The sequence below is a fragment of the Nycticebus coucang genome, chromosome 22 (genome assembly GCF_027406575.1).
Source record: "Nycticebus coucang isolate mNycCou1 chromosome 22, mNycCou1.pri, whole genome shotgun sequence".
Lineage (NCBI taxonomy): Eukaryota > Metazoa > Chordata > Mammalia > Primates > Lorisidae > Nycticebus > Nycticebus coucang.
Genome location: NC_069801.1, coordinates 34,812,237 through 34,836,294, shown reverse-complemented (window position 1 = coordinate 34,836,294; position 24,058 = coordinate 34,812,237). Strand labels below are relative to the sequence as shown.

The window sequence follows — 24,058 nt, the reverse complement described above, 5'->3', positions numbered from 1 at the left end:
AGTTCTTCTTATCTAGAAGGAATTCAAATATTTATTGAATAAAGAATCTTGTGAGACAGGTGTTATCTCCATCTTTTAGGTGGATAAACTGAGGCTTGGAAGGATTAAGTAATTTACCCAAGATAGTTAGCTATAGAAACAAGGCTTTTATCAACATCCTTTATTACCAATATTCCAAATATTACATTCTCTCAACTACACTAGTAGTTCCTAGACATAGGTGTCTAAATCAGAGTAACCTAGGGAATCTACATATTCTCTAGAAAAATATTCTCAGGCCATACTTGGAGCCTACTGAATGAGAACTTCTGAAAATAGGGCCCAGAACTCTTTATAAAGAAATGAGAAAAATTATGAGTATCATTTGGGAATTAATGATTTGTAATAGGGGGTTGGCAAACTGCTATTTGGAAGCAAATCTAGCCTTCTACCTATTTGTGTAAATAAAGTTTTAATGGAACACAGTCACGCTCATTAATTTACACATCGTCTATGGCTGCTTTCACACTGCGGTAGAGTTGAGTATTTATGGCCCACAAAGCATAAAATTGTTTATCTTGTTCTTTAAGAAAGTTTGCCAGCTCCTGATCTACATCTTGCTGCCTGTCCTATTTTTTTGTGGTTATTTTAGCACTTGGGGGTATGGTAGATACATTATAGTAGGTGTTCAAGTATTCTTACTCAGTCAATAAAAATTACTTCTCAATTTTCCTAATAACAAGAGACTAAGCCTTAGAGAGCCCAAGCAGTCAAATAAAAGGTAAATGCTAATCTAGATATGATTCAAGCCAGTCATCCATCACAGTATGATAGACTTCTTTAAACAAAGAGATTCCTTTTAATTCAGTTGGTAATAGGATGTTTTCCTAAGTAGTGGAAAGCCTGAGGTTTCTGGCCTATGTACATCACAGCATAGAGATTGACTACCATAGTCGAAATGTGTGATAGAGAACTGTAATTAATACCCTAATTATTGTGGTACCCCTGATGCTACCATAATTCTTAAAACCAAAGTCTCTTGGGTGCTTTTGATCAGACTTCAAGCTAATGTGAGCAATTGCCTCAGAGCAGCCCAACCTCTAGACCTGTGCTGCCGGTTAAAATAGCTGTTAGCCACGTGTAGTTGTTTAAATTCGAAATAATTAGAATTAAATACAATTTAAAATTATGTTCCTTACTCTAGCCATATTTCAAATGTTCAATAGTTACATGTAGCTAGTAGCTACCTTATTAGATAGCACAGATATAGAATGTTTCAGTCAACAAAGAAAGTTATTGGGCAATGCTACTCTAGATGCTAGAGTTTAAGATTCTCAGTCCACTGAAATCCAAGACTTACTATATGATTAAATCTTTCATTTGTAAGGATGGAACAGTAATTTTTAACGTTTTCTTTTTCTAACAGCAAACAATGATGAGATGTATTTAGTCCTTACTTTAGGGCCCTCTCAGCCAGTAGCAAATTCTTCATTAAATTCTGATAACCTCTTTAAATCTTGACTTCAGGAAATATTCTCATTTACCCTGTGAACTAACTAGTCATGATTATTAATTATCAGTCAGTTCAGGAAATGGTTCAAAACTGACTGATTTCTGGCCAAGTCTATTAGGCTTAGTGAAGGATGGTGGGAAAAGAACCAGTTTTAAAACAGAAGATACAAAGTCAATAGAGTGTAAAGTCTTGGCATCATCCTCGGAGTGATTTAGATTTTATCATTCAGTGACTCATTTTTATTCTCAGCATCTAGTGCTTTTTGCATGGCCCAAAGGGGCCCTGTGCTGCTCCACTACGGAGGAAACTTCAAGAAATGCTGGTTTGCTACAGTGTTTTAGCTTGTGAGATTCTCTGGGACCTTCCCTGCTCCACCATGGGGTCACCTCTAGGTGGGTATTGGGGGAGATTGGTAATTGGTTTAACCTTAAGTAAAAAACTTGGTAATCTTTTGAGAGTCAAAAATGTTTTCTTTGGCCCCAGCATAGTACACCTTAAAGATTGTTTCTGTAGCATATTCATCAAGATTTGAGAGGATCTAAGGCTACTTCAGGAGCCTAAAAGATTCTGTAGACTCCCCAACTTGTTCTTATTTACTATCATTAGGTTCTACTTTTCTCTGAATTACCAGGTCTTCATCATTTTATAGATCAGAGCAATGCTGCTATGGCTGGAATAGGACTGGGGTGGGGAAAGGTGAGAGTTGTCCAGTTTTTAGAGTGAGGATTCAAGTATAATCTCACTCATCTGCCCCCCTCCCTCAAATCCTCTCACCTCATATCTCTAGGTATCCTTTTCTTCATTCTTCCTGAGCTGAGAAGGTGGGATCTAACCATATTGGGTGTTAAAAGCTGTCACTTGACAGCAATAGGGACCTCTCCAAAGAGTCAGGTTATTCAAAAGAAATCTCCCCACCACTTTCTACCTCTTCTGTTTTCCATGAGCTTCCTGGGAATTGAGATACTAGTGTATCTTGCTCTGACATTTTGGATCACTTTATAAACTAACATGAAAAACATCTCAAGTCATCTTTCAGACCATTGTTTTAAAACATTAATCTAAAAGATCCATTCAGGTTACCTAGATTCCTCCCCTTAATACTCCTTTGAGCCCAAACAGTAAAAAAAAAAAAAAAGTTTTCTTATGCTCAAAACCAGTCTGCAAACGGCTTAATGTTTAGTGTACATTATATCCCCAAAGCACTTTTTTAGGAAGTTGACTGTGATAGAGATTTCTATTTCCTTTACAGGTCACTTTACCTGGGACAAATACCTAAAAGAAACATGTTCAGTCCCAGCGCCTGTCCATTGCTTCAAGCAGGTAATTGCTTCTAAATGTCTTTAGTAGGTGGGAGACAACGTAGTTTTTTTCTGGTTCTTAGAAAATCAAAATATGAGGTGGGAGCCCTTGGGCTTCTCACTTCGGGCATCAGAATAAACTTCCACAGGAAGAACACAACTCAAGGGGTAAAATCTGGTGTCTCTGACTTTTGGCAATAGGCATTCTTCCTAGCTTCATCTCAATTAACCCTTTTTTTCCTGCTTTACCTCCTTGAGGATATTCTGTATTTACTATAGCTCTTACTCGGGCAGATAGGAAAAGAGTTATAACCCATAGAAGTTCTCAAAAATGGCGCAATATTCCTTTCCCCTTACTCAACACTCCTGTCACAATCTTATCTTTCTATGAGAATATTGATCCTGAGTCCTATTGGTGAGCATTTTAGGAGGTCATCAGAGGTGATCAGAGCTTCCCAGGAGGATTAAATGCCCAGACAATACACAGATAATAAGTAATACAATGAGTCTGCTAAACAAAGAAGCATAATGTTGTTAAACAGAGCTAAACATTAGGAAGTTATTTACATCTTTCTTTCTGAATGGGTTACTCAATGGTTATTTTCTCCAATTGTCAGCATTTCACTTTGGGTTTAAATTTTGTCAGTTTTCTAAGTAAAAATACAAATTTAAGATTTCTGCTTATTTGAAAAAATAGTGAATAAACTCATACTTCTACCTGAAATAATTTTTTAAAAGACAAAACATATTAAAAAATAATTTTTAAATCACAGAAGATCAGATGATCAAGCAGTGATCTCTGAGAAATGGAAAACAAATGAGTTATCTCCTGTACTTTCCCAGCTTGTTGCTATAAGACAGTTCCCAGACTTGGAACTGGGGAGGGAAAGGTAACCCAGGTTGAGTCCAGCAGACTCCATAATTTGAGTAATGGAACTGAGAGTCCAGGTTAACCAAGGTAGCTAGAATTTGTGGGACTAAGAATCAGAAAGGAAAGAGCTGCATAGAAGGAAAACCACAGAAATCTGTTGAGGGATACCTTTAAGTATTCAGTAAAGGATTTCTGTTTTGTAAGTGCATATGAGGAAACTACATAACGCCAAAGGAAAAACCATCTGAAAGGATTTGAAGGAATAGAGCCTGGCACTTACACAGTGCCAGGAATAGCTCCTGATTTCACAAGCTAAACTGCATCTCATAAATTCATTGGCCATTGGGTAGAATACTAAGGAAAGTCTTGCTCAGTACTAGGACATAATTAACCTTAACCTGAACATTGCTTCACACTGAGGGTAAAACTCAAAAGGATCAAACTGTCTCCAAGTAACTTAACTACATCTGGGAACAAAACACAAGAAAATTTATGGGAGTGCAAGAATATCTAGTACCCAACAGGTGAAATGCACAATATCTGACTTCCAAAGATTAACAGGTGTATGAAGAGGCAGCAAAATGCACACACAATAATGAAGACAGTGATGGGTTGATTGGAACCAACTCTGAACCTGCATGGATCATAGAATAGAAAATAAACACATTTTTGTTGTATTCAGTGTGTTTAAAAGTTAAGCAGACACATAGAAGATGTAAAAAAGACTCTCATTGGGCTACCACGTATAAAATGAAAAATCCACTGGATGGGATTAATAACAGAAGAAGAGATTAGTAAACTTGAAGACATAGCAAAAGAAACTATTCAAAATGAAACACAGAAAAAATAATTTAGAAAAAAATGAAAAGAGCATCAGTGAGCTGTAGGATTGTTTCAAGTGGCCAAATAGATATGTAATTGGAGTCCCAGAAAAGAGATGGAAAACAGAAAAAATATTTGAAGAAAAAAATGGCTAAAAGTTTTCTTTTATTAAATTAAGGAAAACTGTAAACCCACAATTTCAAGAAGCTCAGTGAATTCCAAAAATAAGAAACAAGAAGAAAATTACTCTGAGGCAGTGGTTCTCAACCTTCCTAATGTTGCAACCCTTTAATACAGTTCTTCATGTTGCACTGACCCCCCAACCATAAAATTATTTTGGTTGCTACTTCATAACTGTAATTTTGCTACTGTTATGAATCGTAATATAAATATCTGATATGCAGGATGTATTTAGGCAACCCCTGTGAAAGGGTCATTAAACCCCCAAAGGGGTCGCAACCCACAGGTTGAGAACTGCTGCTCTAAGGCATTGTGTAATCAAATTGCACAAAACCATTGATAGAGAAAACTTAAAAGCAGTTGGAGAAAAAAGTTACTTTGCAGAGTAACTAAGATAAGAATGACATTATATTTCTTGTCAGAAACAGTGCAAGCAAGAACAAAGTTGAGAAACATCTTTAAAGCACTAAAAAAAAAAAAAAAAAGCCTGCAACCTAGAATACTATACCCAGCAAAATTATATTTTAAAAACAAAGGTAAAATAAAAGTATTTTCAAATATACAAAAGCTGAAGGAATTCATTACTAGCAGACTTATACTATGGGAAATGTCAAAGGAGGTTCATCAAGCACGGAGGAAAATTCTACCAGATGGAACAAAAAAATCTGCACAAAGGAATGAAGGTCATTGGCAGTTGTAATTACAAGGGTAAATACATATGATGGTTTTTTTTCTTATTATTTAAATCTCTATAAAAGACAGTTATGTAAATAATAACCTTGTATTGTGGGGATAACAAATGTATAACTAAAATGAAATAGCATAAAGATCGGAGGGGAGAAATCTAAGTATACTGTTATAAGTTTCTTATACATGAAGTAGTATAATATTACTTGAAGATAGACTGTGATGAGTTAAAGGTGCTTAAACTCTATAGCAACCACTAAAATAATTGGAAAATTATCAATATCATACATTTAAGTCTGACCATATCAATGATTATAGTAAATATAAATGGTCTAAATACTCCAGTTAAAAGGCTGAGATTGCCACATTGAATAAAAGCAAAACAGAATTATATATTGCCTTCAGAAATTACATTTTAAAAATAAAGACATTTGCTTAAAAGTAAAAAGATATAAGGTGATGTTCCTTGCAGACATTAGTCATAATAAAGCTGAAATACTTTAATTATCAAAGTATGTTTCAGAGAAAAAAAAATATTAACAGGGATAAAGAAGTTAATTTTGTAATAATGAAAAGACAGTTCTCATGTGAAACAAAAACTGATAGAACTGTAAGGAAAAATAAATTCAAATTTTATCTGTAGTCAGACTTTTAATACTTCTTTCTATAATAAAAGAACAAGTAGATAGAAAATCAGCAAGTATATACTAGACTTGAACAACACTATTGATTAACTTGACCTATTTGACATGCATAGAATGTTATCCTATCTAGGTAGAATTCACATTCTTTCCAAGTGTATATACATTTACCAAGATAGACAACATTCTGGGCCATAAAATAAAGCTTCAGAAATTTAAAAGATTTAAGCAATACAAAGTATGTTCTCTGATTACTATGGAATTATCTTAAAAACTAACAACAGAAAGTTATCTGGAAAATCTCCTAATAGTTGGAAACTAACACATTTCTAAAGGAATATGTAAAAACCATAAAAGACATTAAAAAATGTTTTCAACTGAATGAAAATGAAAGAACGTTTTAGAATTTGTGGGCTGCTACTAAAGCAGTACTTAGAGGGAACGTTGTATCACTGAACACTTAGAAAAGAAGAAAGGTTTCAATTAATGACCTCAGCTTTCACTTTAGAAAACGAGAGAAGAAGGGCAAGTTAATTCCAAAGTAAGCAGAAGAAAGAAATAATTAACTAAAGCACAAATCAATAAAATAAAATAAAAAATTATAGAGAATAATCACTGAAACCAAAAGCTGGTTCTTTGCAAAGATCAATAAAATTGATAAACCTCTAGCCAGAGTGATCAAGAATAAAAGAAGATGCACATTGCCCATATCAGAAAAAAACAGGTAACATCATTATAGATTCTACAGATATTAAAATAATTATGGAAGTATTATGAACAAATTTATGCCTTTAAATTTGACAACTAAGATAAAATGGATAACTTTCACAAATTACCAAAGTTTAGTCAAGAAGATGAAAAACCTGAGTGGCACTATTTCTGTTACATAAATTGAATTTGTAGCTAAAAGCTTTTTCAAAAAGACAATTCTAGCCTTAAATGACTTCACTGGTGAATTATTTCAAACATTTAAGTAAAAATTATTACAAATTCTATATAGACTCTTATAGAAAATTTAAGAGAAGGGAATACCACCTAATTTGTGAAACAGACAATTTTGATACCAATACCAGGCAAAGTCATTGAAAAAAAAAAAAGAATAAAACACAGCAACATCACACATGAAAATACATGGAAAAAATTTAAGCAAAAATTTTTTGGGGAAAAAAAATCTCACAGTATATAAAAATAATATTATGACCAAATGGGGTTAATTCTAGGAATACAGAATTGGCTTAAATTTCAAAAATCACTTAATGGAATTTGCCATATGTACATATACACTAAAGAAGAAAAAAATACCATTATCTGAATAGATGAAGAAAAAACTTTTGACAAAATTCAACAAGCATTACTAATAAATTCACCATGAACTCAAAATAAAAGGGAACCTCTCATATTCTAAGGTGCATTTATGAATAATCTAAACCCTAAATGGCATTTATGACCAATCTACAGATAACATTATACTTAATAGTGAAAGAGTAAACATCATCATCATTCAAGCAAATGGAACTTTTGTATACTTCTGGTGAAATGTAAAATGGTTCAACCACTTCAGAAAACACACGACTGAGCAAAAGAAAACACTAAAGTAGGAATTGAGTAATGTATTCTTTACAAAAGATATTTATACTTCAGTACTGAAGCCAGAATTTTACTCAGTGGTTTGAAATTATGTAATAGAATATACATGTGTAACAAAAGAGAAACAGGCATTTTTGTAAACTCTCATTTACAATAGTAGCCAAAAGATGAGTGAGGGATACTAACAAATATACAAAACTTCTATAAAGAAAACTTTAGAAAAACTTTAGGAAACACTTGGCCCAAACTGTGATTCATTTTTTAAAAATTGAATAGACTTTGCCAAAATTAAAGACTTCCCTTCAAAAGGCACTCATAAGGGACAGAAAATATAGGCCACAGACTAGGAAAAAATAGTTGCATGTCATGTTAGTGATTGTTAGGTAATTTTGCATTGTCAAGTAATATTGTAGTTGTGCAAACATAGATTGTACTTAAACCTAGATGGTGTATGGTGTGTAGCCTTTTGCATCTAGCTTACAAACTCGTACAGCATGTTACTGCACTGAATACTGTAGGCAGTTTTAACATTATGGTAAGGATTTGTGTATCTAAACATAGAAAAGGTACAGTAAAAACACAATATAAAAGATTTTTTTGTAACCTGTATACCTGTGTCAGGCACTTACTGTGGAATTTTCAGGGACTAAAAGTTGCTTTGGGTGAGTCAATGACTGAGTGGTTATGAACTTGAATACCTTGGACTTTATACTACTGTAGACTTTGTAAATACTGTGTACTTAGGCTATGCTAAATTTATTCAAAATGTTTTTTTCTTCTATAACAAATTAGCCTTAGCTTACATTAACTTTTTTACTTTACAAACTTTTAAGTTATTTTTAAAATTTTTGACTCTTTTATAATAAAAAAATAAATATACAGCTGTACAAAAATATTTCCTTCCTTTATATCTTCTTCTGTAAGCTTTTTCTATTTTTTACTTTTTATGTACCTTTTAAACTTTTTTGTTATAAAACTAAAACACACACATTACCTTGGCCTACACAGGATCAGGATCAGGATCATCATTAGCACTGTCTTTTACCTCCACACCTTGTCCCACTGGCAAGTTTTCAAGGGCAATAACACTCATGAAACTGTCATTTCCTATGGTAACAGGGCCTTCTTTTAGATTACCACTGGACTTGCCTAAAGATGTTTTACAGTTAACTTTTCTTATATAAGTAGGAGAAGTAAACTAAAAAAGCAATTGAAAGTATGGTATAGCCAGTAGATAAGCTAGTAACATGGTCATTTATTATCATTATTAGGGATTATGTACTGTGCATATAATTGTATGTGCTATACTTTTATATGATAGGCAGCACAATAGTATTTGTATCACTATCATCACAACACGTGAGTAATGCATTGTACTAGGACTTTAAGATGACACAAGGTGAAAGGAATTTTTCAGCCCTATTGCAACCTCATGGGACTACCATAATATATGTGGTTTATTGTTGACCAAAATGTCATTATGTGGTGCATGACTATATTTGCAAATCACAGAGCTGACAGTAGTACAACTCAAACTGATGTATGGATTCAATGCAATCCCTATCAAAAATTCCAGCTGCCTTTTTCTTTTCTTTTTTTTTTTTCTTTTTTTGGCAGAAATTTCATGCAGAAGTTGGTCTTTAATTTCATGTAGAAATACAAGGGACCCAGATTAGTCAAAATAGTCTTAAGAAGGGAGAACAAAAGTACAAGACTCAAATTTTCTGATATCAAAACTTACTACAAAATGACAGTACTCAAGACATTGTGGTTCTGGCATGAGAATAGACATATAGATCAGTGGATTAGAATTAAGAGTGCATAATAAACCCTTCAATTGATTCCTGACAAGCGTGCATGGATGGAGGTAAGTTGGATCTTACCTCTGTAATATATGCAAAAATTAACTGCAAGTACATCATAGACCTAAATGTAGGAGGTAAAACTATAAAACTCTTACAGGAAAACGTAGGAGGGAATCTTCATGACTTTAAATTAGATAATGGTTTCTTAGATATGGTACTAAAACAACAAAAGAAAAATACACTGAACTTCATCAAAATTAAAACTGTTTGCGTTTCTAAGTATCCATCGAGAAAGTGAAAAAACAACCCATACAATGGAGGAAAATATTGACAAATCACATACCTGATAAGGGACTAATATCCAAAATATGTGAAGAACTCTTATAATTAAGCAATAAAAAAAATTTATAAATGGGCAATGAATTTGAATAGCTGTTTCTCCAAATACAGTAGAACCTCCGTAGTTGGCCACTTCCCTCTCTACATTGACCATCTTCTTAAGTTGACCTAATTTTCATAGACATGACATGTACCACATGTACATAGCAATACAGTAGGCCCAGTTCCTTATAAGGTTGACCACTTTTATATGTTGATCAGTTTATTACAGTCACTTGGGTGGTCAACTTACAAAAGTTATACTGTATATACAAATGATCAGTAAGCATATAAAAGATACTCAACATCTTTACTTATTAGAGAGATGCTAATCAAAACTGTAATGAGCTATTCTTTACACACACTAGATGACTTGTAACATCAAAAAGGCAGACAAAACCAACTGTTGGTGAGGATGTGGATATACATTAGTGGGGAGATTATGAAATTTTATAGCCATTTTATAAATAATTTCAGAGGTTACTGAAAACATTAAAATGTAGATTTACCACAACCCAGCAATCCTTTTTGTAAGTACATACTCAAGAGCAATAGAAAATATGTCCACACAAAAATATATCAAAAATGTTCATCACATGATTATTCATAATACTCATAGACAAAAAGAGGAAACAACTTGAAATGTTCCACAGTTAGTTATGAATAAGCAAAATATAGCATGATCCATATAATGGAATATATACAATGAAAAGGGATGAAGTACTGACAGATGGTATGAATGGGCAAACCTTGAAAACGTTTTCCTAAGTTAAAGAAATAATTTTCATATTGGCCACATACCACATAATTCCATCTATATGAAATGCCCAGGAAAATTATGTCTAGGCAAATCCGTAGAAATAGAAAGTAAACTAATGATTTCTAGGGACCAGACTGAGGGGGGGATAGGGAGTGTCTCTTAATGGTTATGGGCTTGTTTGGGCAGGATGATGGAAATGTTATAAAGTTAGGTAGGGGTGAAATTTACACAACTCTGTGTAATGTAATGAATACAGAGAATATTCCAAAGATATACTAAAAGTCATCAAATTATACCCTTAAAGAGGATTAATTTTCTGGTTTTTAAATTAAACATATATGTACCATATGATCCAGCCATTTCACTCTTAGATTATTTTTGTAAGAGAAAAGAAAATATGTTTTCATACAAAGATTTGTACATAAGTATTTACAACATTTTTATTTGTAATCACCAAAAACTAGAAAGAAACCAAATGTTTATCAACATGGTATACTACACAGCAATAAAAAATGAATTATTAATACATTCAGCAATATAAATGAGTACCAAAATAGTTATACTGACTGAAAAGAGCTAGACAACAAAAGAGTAAATTCTTTGCAATTCCATCTGAAACTAGAAAGTACAAACCATTCCACAGTGATGGAAGGTAGATCATTGGTTGCCTAGGCATAGGATTTATTGGAAGGCCAGAAGAAGGGATTATACAGGAGTATGTTAGAATTTGAGGGTGATAGCTATGTTCATTATTTTGTTTGTGGTTTACTTGGATTGTAGTGATGCTTTCACAGGTATGTATGGTGGCATAGGTGTATACATATGTTAAGGCTTATTGTATACCAATTATATGAATTAAGACCAAGCATGGTGGCTCACAGCTATAATCCTAACACTCGGGAAGGTCAAGGCCAGTGGATTTCTTGAACTCAGGAATTTGAGACCAGCTTGAGCAAGATTAAGACTCCCTCCATGTCTAAAAACAGCCAGGCATTGTGGTGGGCACCTGTAGTCCCAGCTACTTGGGAGGCTGAGGCAAGAGAATCACTTGAGCCCAAGAGTTTGAGGTTGCTGTGACCTATGACACCATGGTATTCTACCAAGGGTAGCAAAGTCAGACTGTTTCCAAAAAAAATTAATATGAATTAATTTATAAGTTATTGTCAAAATGAAAATAAAATCGTCCCTCAATAGTTTGACTGTGTGGTGATTATACAGACTGATACACATAAATGTTCCATGAAGAGACACTTAGATTATGGTAGCTTAATAGGTTTTAGTGTTCCTGAAAAGAAAATTTTATACCCAAAAGGATAGGGAGTTGGAGAAAATAGGATGAGAAAGCACTGAAGTAACTGGACTACGTAAGATACTTATTTTATTTTTACTGGTATGAATCTGGTGTTTCGGTAGAAAGTAATTTATTTCCCTTTCGTCTTGTCTTTCAGTGTTTCTTTTGCAAAAAACCTATCCTAAATATTAGGTAGTAGTTCAGAGTGGTTGTCCCTGGCCCAGCTATAACTAATTTGAGTTCAAAACATAAATTTTGATGTTTTAGTCTGCCTAATTCCTATGGCTTGTTCTCCTCAGTCCTACACACCTCCAAGCAACGAGTTCAAGATCAGCATGAAATTGGAAGCACAGGACCCCAGGAATACCACATCCACCTGTATTGCCACAGTAGTTGGACTGACAGGTGCTCGCCTTCGCCTGCGCCTTGATGGCAGTGACAACAAGAATGATTTCTGGCGGCTGGTTGACTCAGCTGAAATCCAGCCTATTGGGAACTGTGAAAAGAATGGGGGTATGCTGCAGCCCCCTCTGGGTGAGTAAGTAGACGTACTCTCTCCCTAGCCAATCAGTTAGCTTCCAAAAATTGAACATCCTAGTATCAGAAAGCTTAGGGTCCCTGGTTTGTCCTTTCTTTTTTATAAGCACAGAAAAGCCCACCCAAAATGAAAAAGAGCTGCAAAATTTGTACATCTCCATCTCTATGTTAGCTTATGATGTCCAAGCTTCTCCTGAACTCTTCTTTTTTTAACTGGAAACTGCACCCTTTGTTCTTCTTTATGAATGTCCCTTTACCAGAGGGAGACAATGGAAGACATTTATTCTATCACAAAAAAACAAAATTTTCACCAAATCCCATAATGATGACAAGGAGTGAGAGAAAAATCACCCAGTAGAAAGAATGACTGTTAAAAGTATCTCATTTCTTTTATACAAATTCTCACTTGAACCTTGGAATTTTCTCATTTGGAATCTATTATTAAATAAAATTCATTATTTTACTTAAATTAGATTTTTCTTTTCCAGATTGGATTTTTTTTTTTTTTGCCTCTTTATACCAGAGAGATTCAGCCCATCTTATCAGTTACTGTCAGTCACTATTGTAGTAAGTCTCCACAGGGGATAGAAAGAGATGAGTTAAGGGAGTCACTATAGTCCCCTCAATTCCCCTTAAGCTGTGCTAGATTAATTGAGGGTTAGGGAGCATGTATCATTTGAAAGAGCTCCCCAGGAGCTTGTTTAACATCTTCCCTTGTTTAAAGAAGATATTTGTTATATAAAATTTCAAACATACACAAAAGCAGAGAAAAATAGCACAGCGAATGCCGATGTATCCTTCATTATTGATAATTACCAACACATAGTCAATCTAGTTTCATCCATACTTCTCCCTGCTCCCACTCCTGCCCAGTTGCTAAACATAGTATTTAACTATGAAATATTTAGTAAGTCTCTTGCATAGGCAAGAATAATCAGTCTTTAAATTTTCCCAGTTGTTTGTCTCTGCCTCTGTCTCTCTTTGTCTCTTTGGCCTCCTTCAACATTTTCTTTGAATCAGCATCTATACAAGATCCATACATTGCAGTTAGTTATAGCCCTTAAATTTCTTTCTATCTGTTGGTTCTTCTCTCTCATTTTTGTACCTTGCAATTTGTTTATTGAAAACCCCATGACATTTGTCTTTAAATTTTCTTAGTTGTATTTGATGATTATATACTTACCATTTAACATGTTTCTTTGACCTGTATCCTAGAAATTGGTAGCCAGATCTAGAGACTCTAGAGACTCTAGGTCAGGCTCACATTCAATTTTTTCTAAGAATATTTCATAGGTGGTGGTATTTACAAAAGCATATATGGTCTGGTTGTGTCTTGTTTTATAATGTAGCAGCCATTAATGCTTATGGTCTAGATCAGGAGTTGACAGATTTTCTTAGTGGGTCAGATAGTAAATATTTTAGACTGGCAGATCAGGCAAAAGCACCCAAAGACAACATGCAAATGAAAGAATGATTTAAGGATTTAAATGGCCATCTCTGAAAGGTAGAAAAAGAATTATAAAGCAAATACAAGAGAAGCAAAATGATAAATGAATGAAGTAGAACACAGGAAAGCAATAAATCAGAATATTGGTCCTTTAGTGGAAAAATTGAAATAGATAAACCATTACTTAGCATAGCAAAGAAAAAAAGGAATAAGCACAAATATACAGAATAAGAAATGGCAAAGGGGATGTAAAGGCGATCTGGCTGCAACATCTGTCACCTCATCGATTGCCAGGGTTGATTCAGTTGATCTGGCTGGCCTAGGTGGGTGTCCCCTTCCTTCCTCACTGCTCCATATGAGTCCCTCCCAAAGTTGCACACTTGGTCAAAGAGGACAACCTTCCCCAGTAGAGGAGAACCATTCTTCGGTCAAGGGAATACAAGTAGCTGTGTTCCCCTGCTAGAACCTCCAAACAAGCTTTCAAGAAATGGCAAAAGGGTGGGGGCGGAGGCAAGATGGCCAACTGGAGCCAGCTTTCCACAGAGGCGCCCATCCAGAAGATAGTTAAAAGGAGAGAAGTTTAGCGAGTAAACTGATGGTTTGGAGCTGAGCCAAGAGAGATTGAAGAATGCACATCAACCCTGCTGAGGCGAGCTGTGACCCCAAGGAAATAAACAATAGGTACAAAATCCATTGCTAAGCGGATGGGAGTCCCCTCCCCCATGAGAATGGCTTGCAGTATACTTTATACAAATAAGCGAGCAGAGTTCAGATCTCCTATTTTATCCCACAGGAGAGACCTTCTAAAAACTGGAACTCTTTCCCCAGAGAGGACCCACTAGTGTGCCATGGCACTCTCCCACCAGGCATAAAACTGTATATATTCTCTACCTGCAATTCTGAACTCCCAGCACTCCCCTCCACTCTCACTCTGAGGTCTGGAAGCCTGCTCCCCATGGAGTCCAGATTCTTGGGCATTTTCTTGAAAGGTGTGCACAGCATGGGCTGTTGCAGGTCTGTGCTGATTCTGTGGCACAAGTGTGAAGAGAGGACTAGACCAAGAGGGAGAGGGAGAAGCGGTGCCCTGTAGCACAGAGCAGCAGCAGCAGGAAAAATAGGGCTCACACCCCTGGAGATATTTTGGAGAGACACTCTCCACCTCTCTTGGCAACCAGAGAAAGCCAGGCCTCTACTCCAGTGGCAGCCACTGGCAGAACAGATCTGGGATAGAAATGCAGGCCCCATCAGTAAAGGGTATGCCTGAGACAGTTCCCCCTGCCTGGGCAGAGCAGGGACGGAGACTAGAATTTGTGTGCACAGAGAAGGCATACTCCCAGGATGGGGCTGAGTCAGAAGTGCTGCTTTAGTGAGCCTAAGAAGCACCTGGCCCCCAGGGGAACATAGCTGAGACAAAAGCAGGTGGGGCAATAGCACCAGCCCAGGGAGAGGCAAGAACTGAGAGCTATGTGTGAGCTCTAACTGTGCCCACCCCAACACAGAGTGCAGCAGAGACAGAGACACCAGCTCTGTGAGAACTGGTATAATGGCAGCAGCACAGGGTGGAGCTGAGTCTCAGTTTCTGTGAACTCAAACAGTGCCTGGCCCACAGGGGAATATAGCAAGGACAGAAACGCTAATTCTGTGAGAATATAAGTGGCAGCAACATCAATCTGGGGCAGGGCTGGAAGTGAGTGAATCACCTCGCTTCCATTAAGCACCCGAGGTTGTCAGGCTTCAGCTCCCCCTGACACAGTGTGGCAGTCTGGCCCAGAAGACATAGATCTCCCTGTGACTCAGCTGAGACTTCAACCCAGAGTTACTAATTCACTAGGATTGGACAGAGACCTGCTGAAAACAAGACAGAGCCACTTAGCCCCACCACACCAAACAGGTCCCCAGTGTCTCAGGCCATAGCACTGTAACGGGTCCTTTGCAAAGCTCTAGGGGGAAAAGTACAGACACCAGTCCCAGTTCTTGGGCAAAGGGCTGGTTAATCCCTACTCCAGGAGCCCCCAACCCAACTTCACCATATCTGCTCATCTGCCCAAACGGTGTAAAATAATCATGGGGCAGAATCAGCAGAAAAACTCTAGCAACATGAATGAATAATTGAGTAGATCAACTCCCCCAAGTATCGACATGGCAGACACACCAGAAGATCCCATTCATAAACAAATGGCTGAGATGTCAGAAATCGAATTCAGAATTTGGATGCAAATAAGATTAATAGAAAGGACCATAAAGTTGGAATTAGAAATTCAAGGAGCATTTCAAAAGTTGTCTCAAGAACTAAATGGATTCAAAGGCAAAATCACCAAAGATTTTGACACATTGAGACAAGAACTTGCAGCCCTCAAAGATCTGAGAAATACAATAGAATCCCTCAGTAACAGAATACAGCAGGCAGAAGAAAGAATTTCTGACATTGAAGACAAAGCTTTTGAACACTCCCAAAAGCTCAAAGAGGAAGAGAAGTGGAGAACAAAAATAGATCATTCTCTCAGAGAGATCTGGGATAATTCAAAGAAAACTAATATTCGCCTTACAGGAATTCCTGAAGGCAATGAGGTGGCTTCGAAAGGCCCAGATGCTCTACTCCAGGGGTCCTCAAACTTTTTAAACAGGGGACCAGTCACTGTCCCTCAGACTGTTGGAGGGCCGGACTAACACACTGCACATATCTTATTATGAAGTAAAAAAAGGGGGGTGGGGGGACAAATACAATCACACTGCCTCATGTGGCCCATGGGCCATTGCTTGAGGATCCCTGCTCTATTCCATGAGATAATCAAGGAGAACTTTACAGACATGATAAGAGATTCTGGAATTCAGATAGCAGACAGTTTCAGAACACCAGCACAACTCAACCCAAATAAAAATTCTCATAGACAGATTATAATTAGCTTCACCAGAGTTAATATGAAGGAGAACTGCAAGCAGCCAGACATAAGAAAACCATAACCTACAAGGGGAAGAACATTAGAATAACTACAGATCTCTCTACTGAAACCTTTCAAGGTAGAAGAGGGGAGTCATCGACTTTTAATCTCCTAAAACAAAATAAGTTTCAACCCAGGATCCTATATCCAGCTAAACTGAGTTTCACTTATGATGGATAAATTAAATACTTTAATAACATGCACATGTTGAAGAAATTTGCCATAACTATACCAGCTCTCCAGGATATTCTCAGACCTATCCTCCATAATGACCAGTGCAATCCACCACCACAAAAGCAAACTCCCTCAGAAACTTCAATCAAATTCCAACTTCCACAGTGGTGAAAGGATTAAAAATGTCCGCTGGAATTACGAAACACTCAATACCCAAAATTCTACCAGGCTTGTCAGTATTCTCCATTAATATGAATGGCTTAAATTGTCCCCTAAAAAGGAGCAGGTTGGCTGACTGCATACAAAAACCCAGGCCAGATATCTGCAGCATACAAGAATCTCATCTTACCTTAAAAGATAAATATAGACTCAGGGTGAAGGGATGGTCATCCATATTTCAGGCAAATAGAAATCAGAAAAAAGCAGGTGTTGCAATTTTATTCGCAGATACAATAGGCTTTAAAACAACAAAAGTAAGGAAAGATAAAGATGGTCACTTCATATTTGTTAAGGGCAACATTCAACATGATGAGATTTCCATTATTTATGCACCCAACCAGAATGCACCTCAATTTATAAGAGAGGCTCTAACAGACATGAGCAACTTGATTTCCTCCAGCTCCATAATAGTCGGAGATTTCAACACTCCTTTGGCAGTGTTGGATAGATCCTCCAATAGGAAGCTGAGCAAAGAAATTTTAGATTTAAACCTAACCATCCAACATTTGAATTTAGCAGACATCTACAGAACATTTCATCCCAAAACTGAATGCACATACTTCTCATCAGCCCACGGAACATACTCTAAAATCGATCACATCTTAGGTCACAAGTCTAACCTCAGTAAATTTAAAGGAATAGAAATTATTCCTTGCATCTTCTCGGACCACCATGGAATAAAAGTTGAACTCAGTAACAACAGGAATCTGCATACTCATACAAAAACATGGAAGTTAAATAACCTTATGCTGAATGATAGCTGGGGCTGAGATTAAGAAGGAAATTGCCAAATTTTTGGAACAAAATGAAAATGAAGACACGAATTATCAGAACATCAGGGATACCGCAAAGGCAGTCCTAGGAGGGCAATTTATAACACTGCAAGCCTTCCTCAAGAGAACGGAAAGAGAAGAAGTTAACAACTTAATGGAACATCTCAAGCAACTGGAAAAGGAAGAACATTCCAACCCCAAACCTAGTAGAAGAAAAGAAATAACCAAAATTAGAGCAGAATTAAATGAAATTGAAAACAATACTACAACAGATAAATAAATCAAAAAGTTGGTTTTTTGAAAAGGTCAATAAAATAGATAAACCTTTGGCCAACCTAATCAGGAAAAAAAAGAGTAAAATCTCTAATTTCATCAATCAGAAATGGCAAAGACGAAATAACAACAGACTCCTCAGAAATTCAAAAAATCCTTAATGAATATTACAAGAAACTCTATTCTCAGAAATATGAAAATTTGAAGGAAATATACCAATACTTGGAAGCACGTCACCTTCCTAGACTTAGCCAGAATCAAGTGGAAATGTTGAACAGCCCTATATCAAGTTCTGAAATAGCATCAACTATACAAAATCTCTCTAAAAAGAAAAGCCTGGGACCAGATGGCTTCACATCAGAATTCTACCAAACCTTTTAAGAGAAATTCAGACCTATATTACTTAACCTTTTCCAAAATATAGAAAAAGAAGGAAGACTACCCAACACATTCTATGAAGCAAACATCACCTTGATCCCCAAACCAGGAAAAGACCCAACAAGAAAAGAAAATTATAGACCAATATCACTAACAAATATTGATGTAAAAATATTCAACAAGATCCTAGCAAACAGAATCCAGCAACACATCAAACAAATTATAGAAAATGACCAAGTAGGTTTTATCCCAGGGTCTCAAGGCTGGTTCAATATACGTAAATCTATAAATATAATTCAGCACATAAACAAATTAAAAAACAAAGACCATAAGATTCTCTCAATTGATGCAGAAAAAGCTTTTGATAATATCCAGCATCCTTTCATGATCAGAACACTTAAGAAAATTGGTATAGAAGGGACATCTCTTAAACTGATAGAGGCCATCAACAGCAAACCCACAACCAATATCGTATTGAATGGAGTTAAATTGAAATCATTTCCACTCAGTACAGGAACCAGACAAGGTTGCCCTTTGTGTCCCCTGCTTTTTAACATTGTAATTGAAGTTTTAGCCACCGCAATTAGGCAAGAAAAGGCAATCAAGGGTATCCATATAGGGTCAGAGGAGATCAAACTTTAACTCTTTGCAGATGACATGATTGTATATCTAGAAAACACCAGGGATTCTGCTACAAAACTCTTAGAAGTGATCAAACAATACAGCAGCATCTCAGGTTACAAAATCAACACTCATAAATGTGTAGCCTTTATATATACCAACAATAGTCAAGCTGAATAAACAGTCAAGGACTGTTCCTTTCACAGTAGTGCTAAAGAAGATGAAATATTTGGGAGTTTACCTAACAAACGACGTGAAAGATCTCTATAAAGAGAACTGGGAAACTCTAAGAAAAGAAGTAGCTGAAGATGTTAACAAATAGAAAAACATGCCATGCTCATGGCTGGGAAGAATCAACATTGTTAAAATGTCCACATTACCCAAAGCAATATACAGTTTTAATGCAATTCCTATTAGAGCTCCACTGTCATACTTTAAAGATCTTGAAAAAATAATACTTCATTTTATATGGAAACAGAAAAAACCTCGAATAGCCAAGACATTACTCAGAAATAAAAACAAAGCAGAGGAGTCATGCTACCAAACCTCAGACTATACCATAAATCAATAGTGATCAAAACTGCATGGTACTGGCACAAAAATAGAGAGGTAGATGTATGGAACAGAATAGAGAACCAAGAGATGAACCCAGCTACTTACCATTATTTGATCTTTGATAAGCCAATTAAAAACATTCGGTGGGGAAAAGATTCCCTATTGAACAAATAGTGCTGGGAGAACTGGCTGGTGACCTGTAGAAGACTGAAACTGGACCTACACCTTTCACCATTAACTAAGATAGACTCACTGGATTAAAGATTTAAACTTAAGACATGAAACTATAAAAATACTAGAAGAAAGAGCAGGGGAAACTCTTGAAGAAATCAGCCTGGGTAAATATTTTATGAGGACGATCCCCCAGGCAATTGATGCAACACCAAAAATACATTACTGCGATCTGATCAAACTAAAAAGTTTCTGCACAGCCACAAACACAGTAGTAAAGCAAGCAGACAGCCCTCAGAATGGGAGAAGATATTTGCAGGTTATGTCTCTGACAAAGGTTTAATTACCAGAATCCACAGAGAACTCAAACATATAAGCAAGAAAAGAACAAACAAGTGATTCCATCTCAGTGTGGGCAAAGGACTGGAAGACAAACTTCTCTGAAGAAGACAGGCGCACGGCCTACAGACATATGAAAAAATGCTCATCATCCTTAATCATCAGAGAAATGCAGATCAAAAGCATTTTGAGATATCATCTAACCCCAGTAAGATTAGCCCACATCATAAAATCCCAAAACCAGAGATGTTGGTGTGGATGTGGAAAAAAGGGAACACTTCTGCACTGCTGGTGAGAATGCAAACTAACACGTTCCTTTTGGAAAGATGTTTGGAAATCACTTAGAGATCTAAAAATAGACCTGCTGTTCAATCCTTCAATTCCTCTACTAGGTATATATCCAGAAGACCAAAAATCACATTATAACAAAGATATTTGCATCAGAATATTTATTTCAGCCCAATTCATAATTGCTAAATCATGGAAGAAGCCCAAATGCCCATCGACCCAGGAATGGACTAATAAATTGTGATATATGTACACCGTGGAATATTATGCAGCCTTAAAAAAGATGGAGCCTTTACCTCTTTCATGTTCCCATGGATGGAGCTGGAACATATTCTTTTTAGCAAAGTATCTCAAGAATGGAAGAAAAAGTATCCAATGTACTTAGTCCTACTGTGAAACCAATTTATAGCTTTCATATGAAAGCTATAACCCAACTATAGCCCAAGAAGAAGGGGAAAGAGGAGAGGGAGGGAAGGGGAGGGTGAAGGCTGGGTGGAGGGAGGGTAATTGGTGGGACCTCACCTACAGTGCATTTTACGAGGGTACATGTTAAATTTACTAAGTGTAGAGTATAAATGTCTTAACACAATAATTAAGAAAATGCAGTGAAGGCTATGTTAACCAGTTTGATGAAAATATTTCAAATGGTGTATAAAACCAGCACATTGTACCTACCCCAAGATTGCATTAATGTACACAGCTATGATTTAATAATTAAAAAAAAAAGAAATGGCAAAGGGGAAATAATTGTTCAAGTAAATTTGAAAATCTAGGTGAAATGGAAAAATACTATTTGTAGAATTTGATCCCAGTAGCATTACAGTGTTTAAACAATTATTTAGAAAGCATATAAAAGTTTTCAGTGAGCTGCACCTACAATAAGCGCCATCTACAGATTATTTCACAGTGAAATCTATGAAACTTTAAGGATCAGATAATCTGAGTGCTGCTTGAGTTATAGTTGAGCAATACTCGGAAGAACTTATTTTGATGGAAATATTTTATATCTAAGTTATTCAGTGTGATGTCACATACTGCTATTCAGTGAGTAAAGTCACCCCTGTGAGTAAGGAGTTGCATTTTTAATGTTATCTAAATATCACTTCAAGTTAAAAGGCCTTATGTGGCTGGTGGCTATTAGACTAGACAGTGTAGTTCTAGATCATAGGAAAAGTAGAAAAACATCTCAATTCTTTTTATGAGGCATACAGAAATACCTAAACCTGATTTCTATAGACACACACACAAACTCACATGAGTATTAGTGCAAAAATCATAAATAAAATACTGGGAATTAAAATGTAATATCTAAACCAAAAATTCATCAAAATATAGTCAGTGAGTTTTTTCCTGGAAGTGAAAGGATTTAACTTTAGAGGGAATTAAACATTAAGGGAATTAAACTTGTTAAGATAACGAAGGAAGAAAATCTTAGGAACTTTGACAAAATTCACCACACTATTTAGCAAAAAAAAAAAATAGCAACCTAGAAAGTGAACAGTACACCCCTAACTTGAAAAAAAGTATGTTTACATCTCAGTACTAAAGCCAGAATTTTACTCAATGGTTCAAAATAACCTGGTAAAAGATACAATGGAAGAGAAACTCCTATTTACAATAGCAGCCAAAGGGTGGGGGAAAACTAACAAATGTGCAAATTAGGAGCTCCCTCTTTTCAAAAGACACTGTTTAAGATAATTAAAACACAGGCCATGGGCTAGGAGAAAATATTTGCAAATTGCATAGCTGATTAGAATGCTCCCCAAATTGATCTACAGATTCCGTGCAATCCCTACCAAAATCCTAGTTGTTGCTCTCTTGACCAGGGCCCTGCCCTCTCTGGTCACAGGTTTGCAGCCAGTGCTGTTTTAAGAGTTTAACAGGGAGCTGTACCCTGCCCTTGGGCTGAGTTTAAGACAAAGTGGTGGTAGCCACCATCCAGCTAGGGAAATACTAGCCCTCCACCAGAAGACCAAGCTCTCCTAAGCACACTTAGGGCTATACCCGCTACCTATGATGTTGGAGACTAGCCTACCCACCAGATCACAGCTACTAGTAACACCAGCACAGACCATTTGGACCCAGTGGGTTGCCCCACCACTGTTACTGCCATCACCCACATTAGACCAGCTGCTCAGGGACCTGACAATCTGTCCACACACTTGGCTGACTGCTCCCACTACTAACTTCTAGTTGGCCTTCCAACACCCACTAACACCAGTGCTGCTCAGGAGCCTAAATACATGCAAACTAAGCCCACTGCTGCTACCATGAGGGCCCAAAGACTAATTCAGTTGGTATCCAAATCCCCAACATAACTTCTCCATGACCTCAACTAACAACCATACTGTAAGCCACGAAGGAAATCACAGATAGCGCTGACCCTGTGTACTGCTGAAGAAACCATATAAAGAGCACACTATCATAGGCACCCAAAATCAAAGCCAAGTTGTCCTACTCAACCAACCACATATATAAATCTTTAGAAAAAATTCTCTCCTATGAAAGCAATATTAAAAAATTAGAAGTGGCTGCTATACCAGGTTCACATATAAACAGAAGGACCCAGAAAAAGCAAGGAAATACATTACCACCAGGGAACCACAGTTGTCTAGCAACAGATCCCAATCAACTAGAACTTCTTGAAATGCCAGATAAAAAAATTCATAATATTGATTTTTAAAGAAACTCATTGAGAAATTGAAACCAAAAAAAAGAAATCAGAATATCAATTCAAGATACGGGTAAGGAATATACCAAGGAGATAGATACCTTCCAAAAGAAAATTAGGGAACTGAAAAACTCATTACAAAATACATTTGAAAGCTTCAATAATAAACTTGGCCAAGCAGAAGAATCTTAGAACTTAAAAGCAGGTCTTTCAAAATAATGCAGTCAGACAAAAATTAAGAAAAAGGATGAATAAAACCTTCAAAACATCTGGGACTACATAAAGCACCTGAAGTTACAAATTATTGGTATTCCTGAGGGGGAAGAGAGATTAAAAAGTTAAGAAAGCCAGTTTAAGGACATAATCAATGAAAACTTTTTCTAAGTCCATCAAGAGTGTTCAACATCCAGATACAGGAGACCCAGCTATCCCCAGGCAATTACATTACAGAAAGGAATTTACCACAGCATATTATATTTAGAAGTACAAAGTCACAGTGAAAGAAATAATGTTTAAACTTGCATGAGAAAAGCATCTAGTCACCTATAAAGAAGCCCCATCAGACTAAAAGTGGACTTCTCATCAAAAATCTTTCAGACCAGAAGAGAATGGGAAACATTTTCAAAGTGCTGAAAGAAAAAAACTGTCAGCCAAAAATTTTATATACTTTATTTTAAAGCCAGAACAAGCTTTATAAATGAAGAAGAAATAAAGTCTTTCTCAAACAGGCAAACACAAGGACTTCATCACCACTAGACCAGCCCAAAGGAAATTTTTATTCACATTATGAATCGTGACAAAGGGCTAATAATGAGAATCTACAGAGCAAATGAACAAGAAAAGAGTAAACAACCCAGTTAA

General features: G+C 36.3%; 1 protein-coding gene across 9 annotated transcripts in view; it reads left to right on the top strand.

Annotated features, from left to right (window-relative positions):
* Positions 1–24,058, top strand: part of SCMH1 (Scm polycomb group protein homolog 1) — a 240,805-nt gene that overhangs the window by 103,190 nt on the left and 113,557 nt on the right. For 4 of the 9 annotated variants that reach the window (XM_053576003.1, XM_053575999.1, XM_053576000.1 and 1 more), the window contains 3 exons: positions 1,742–1,884; positions 2,742–2,812; positions 12,112–12,346. In XM_053576003.1, the coding sequence (XP_053431978.1) occupies positions 1,809–1,884; positions 2,742–2,812; positions 12,112–12,346 (382 nt within the window). In that variant the 5' untranslated portion in view covers positions 1,742–1,808. The remainder of the gene's footprint in view (positions 1–1,741; positions 1,885–2,741; positions 2,813–12,111; positions 12,347–24,058) is intronic. The other 5 variants (XM_053576002.1, XM_053575998.1, XM_053576004.1 and 2 more) reach the window with 2 other exon arrangements.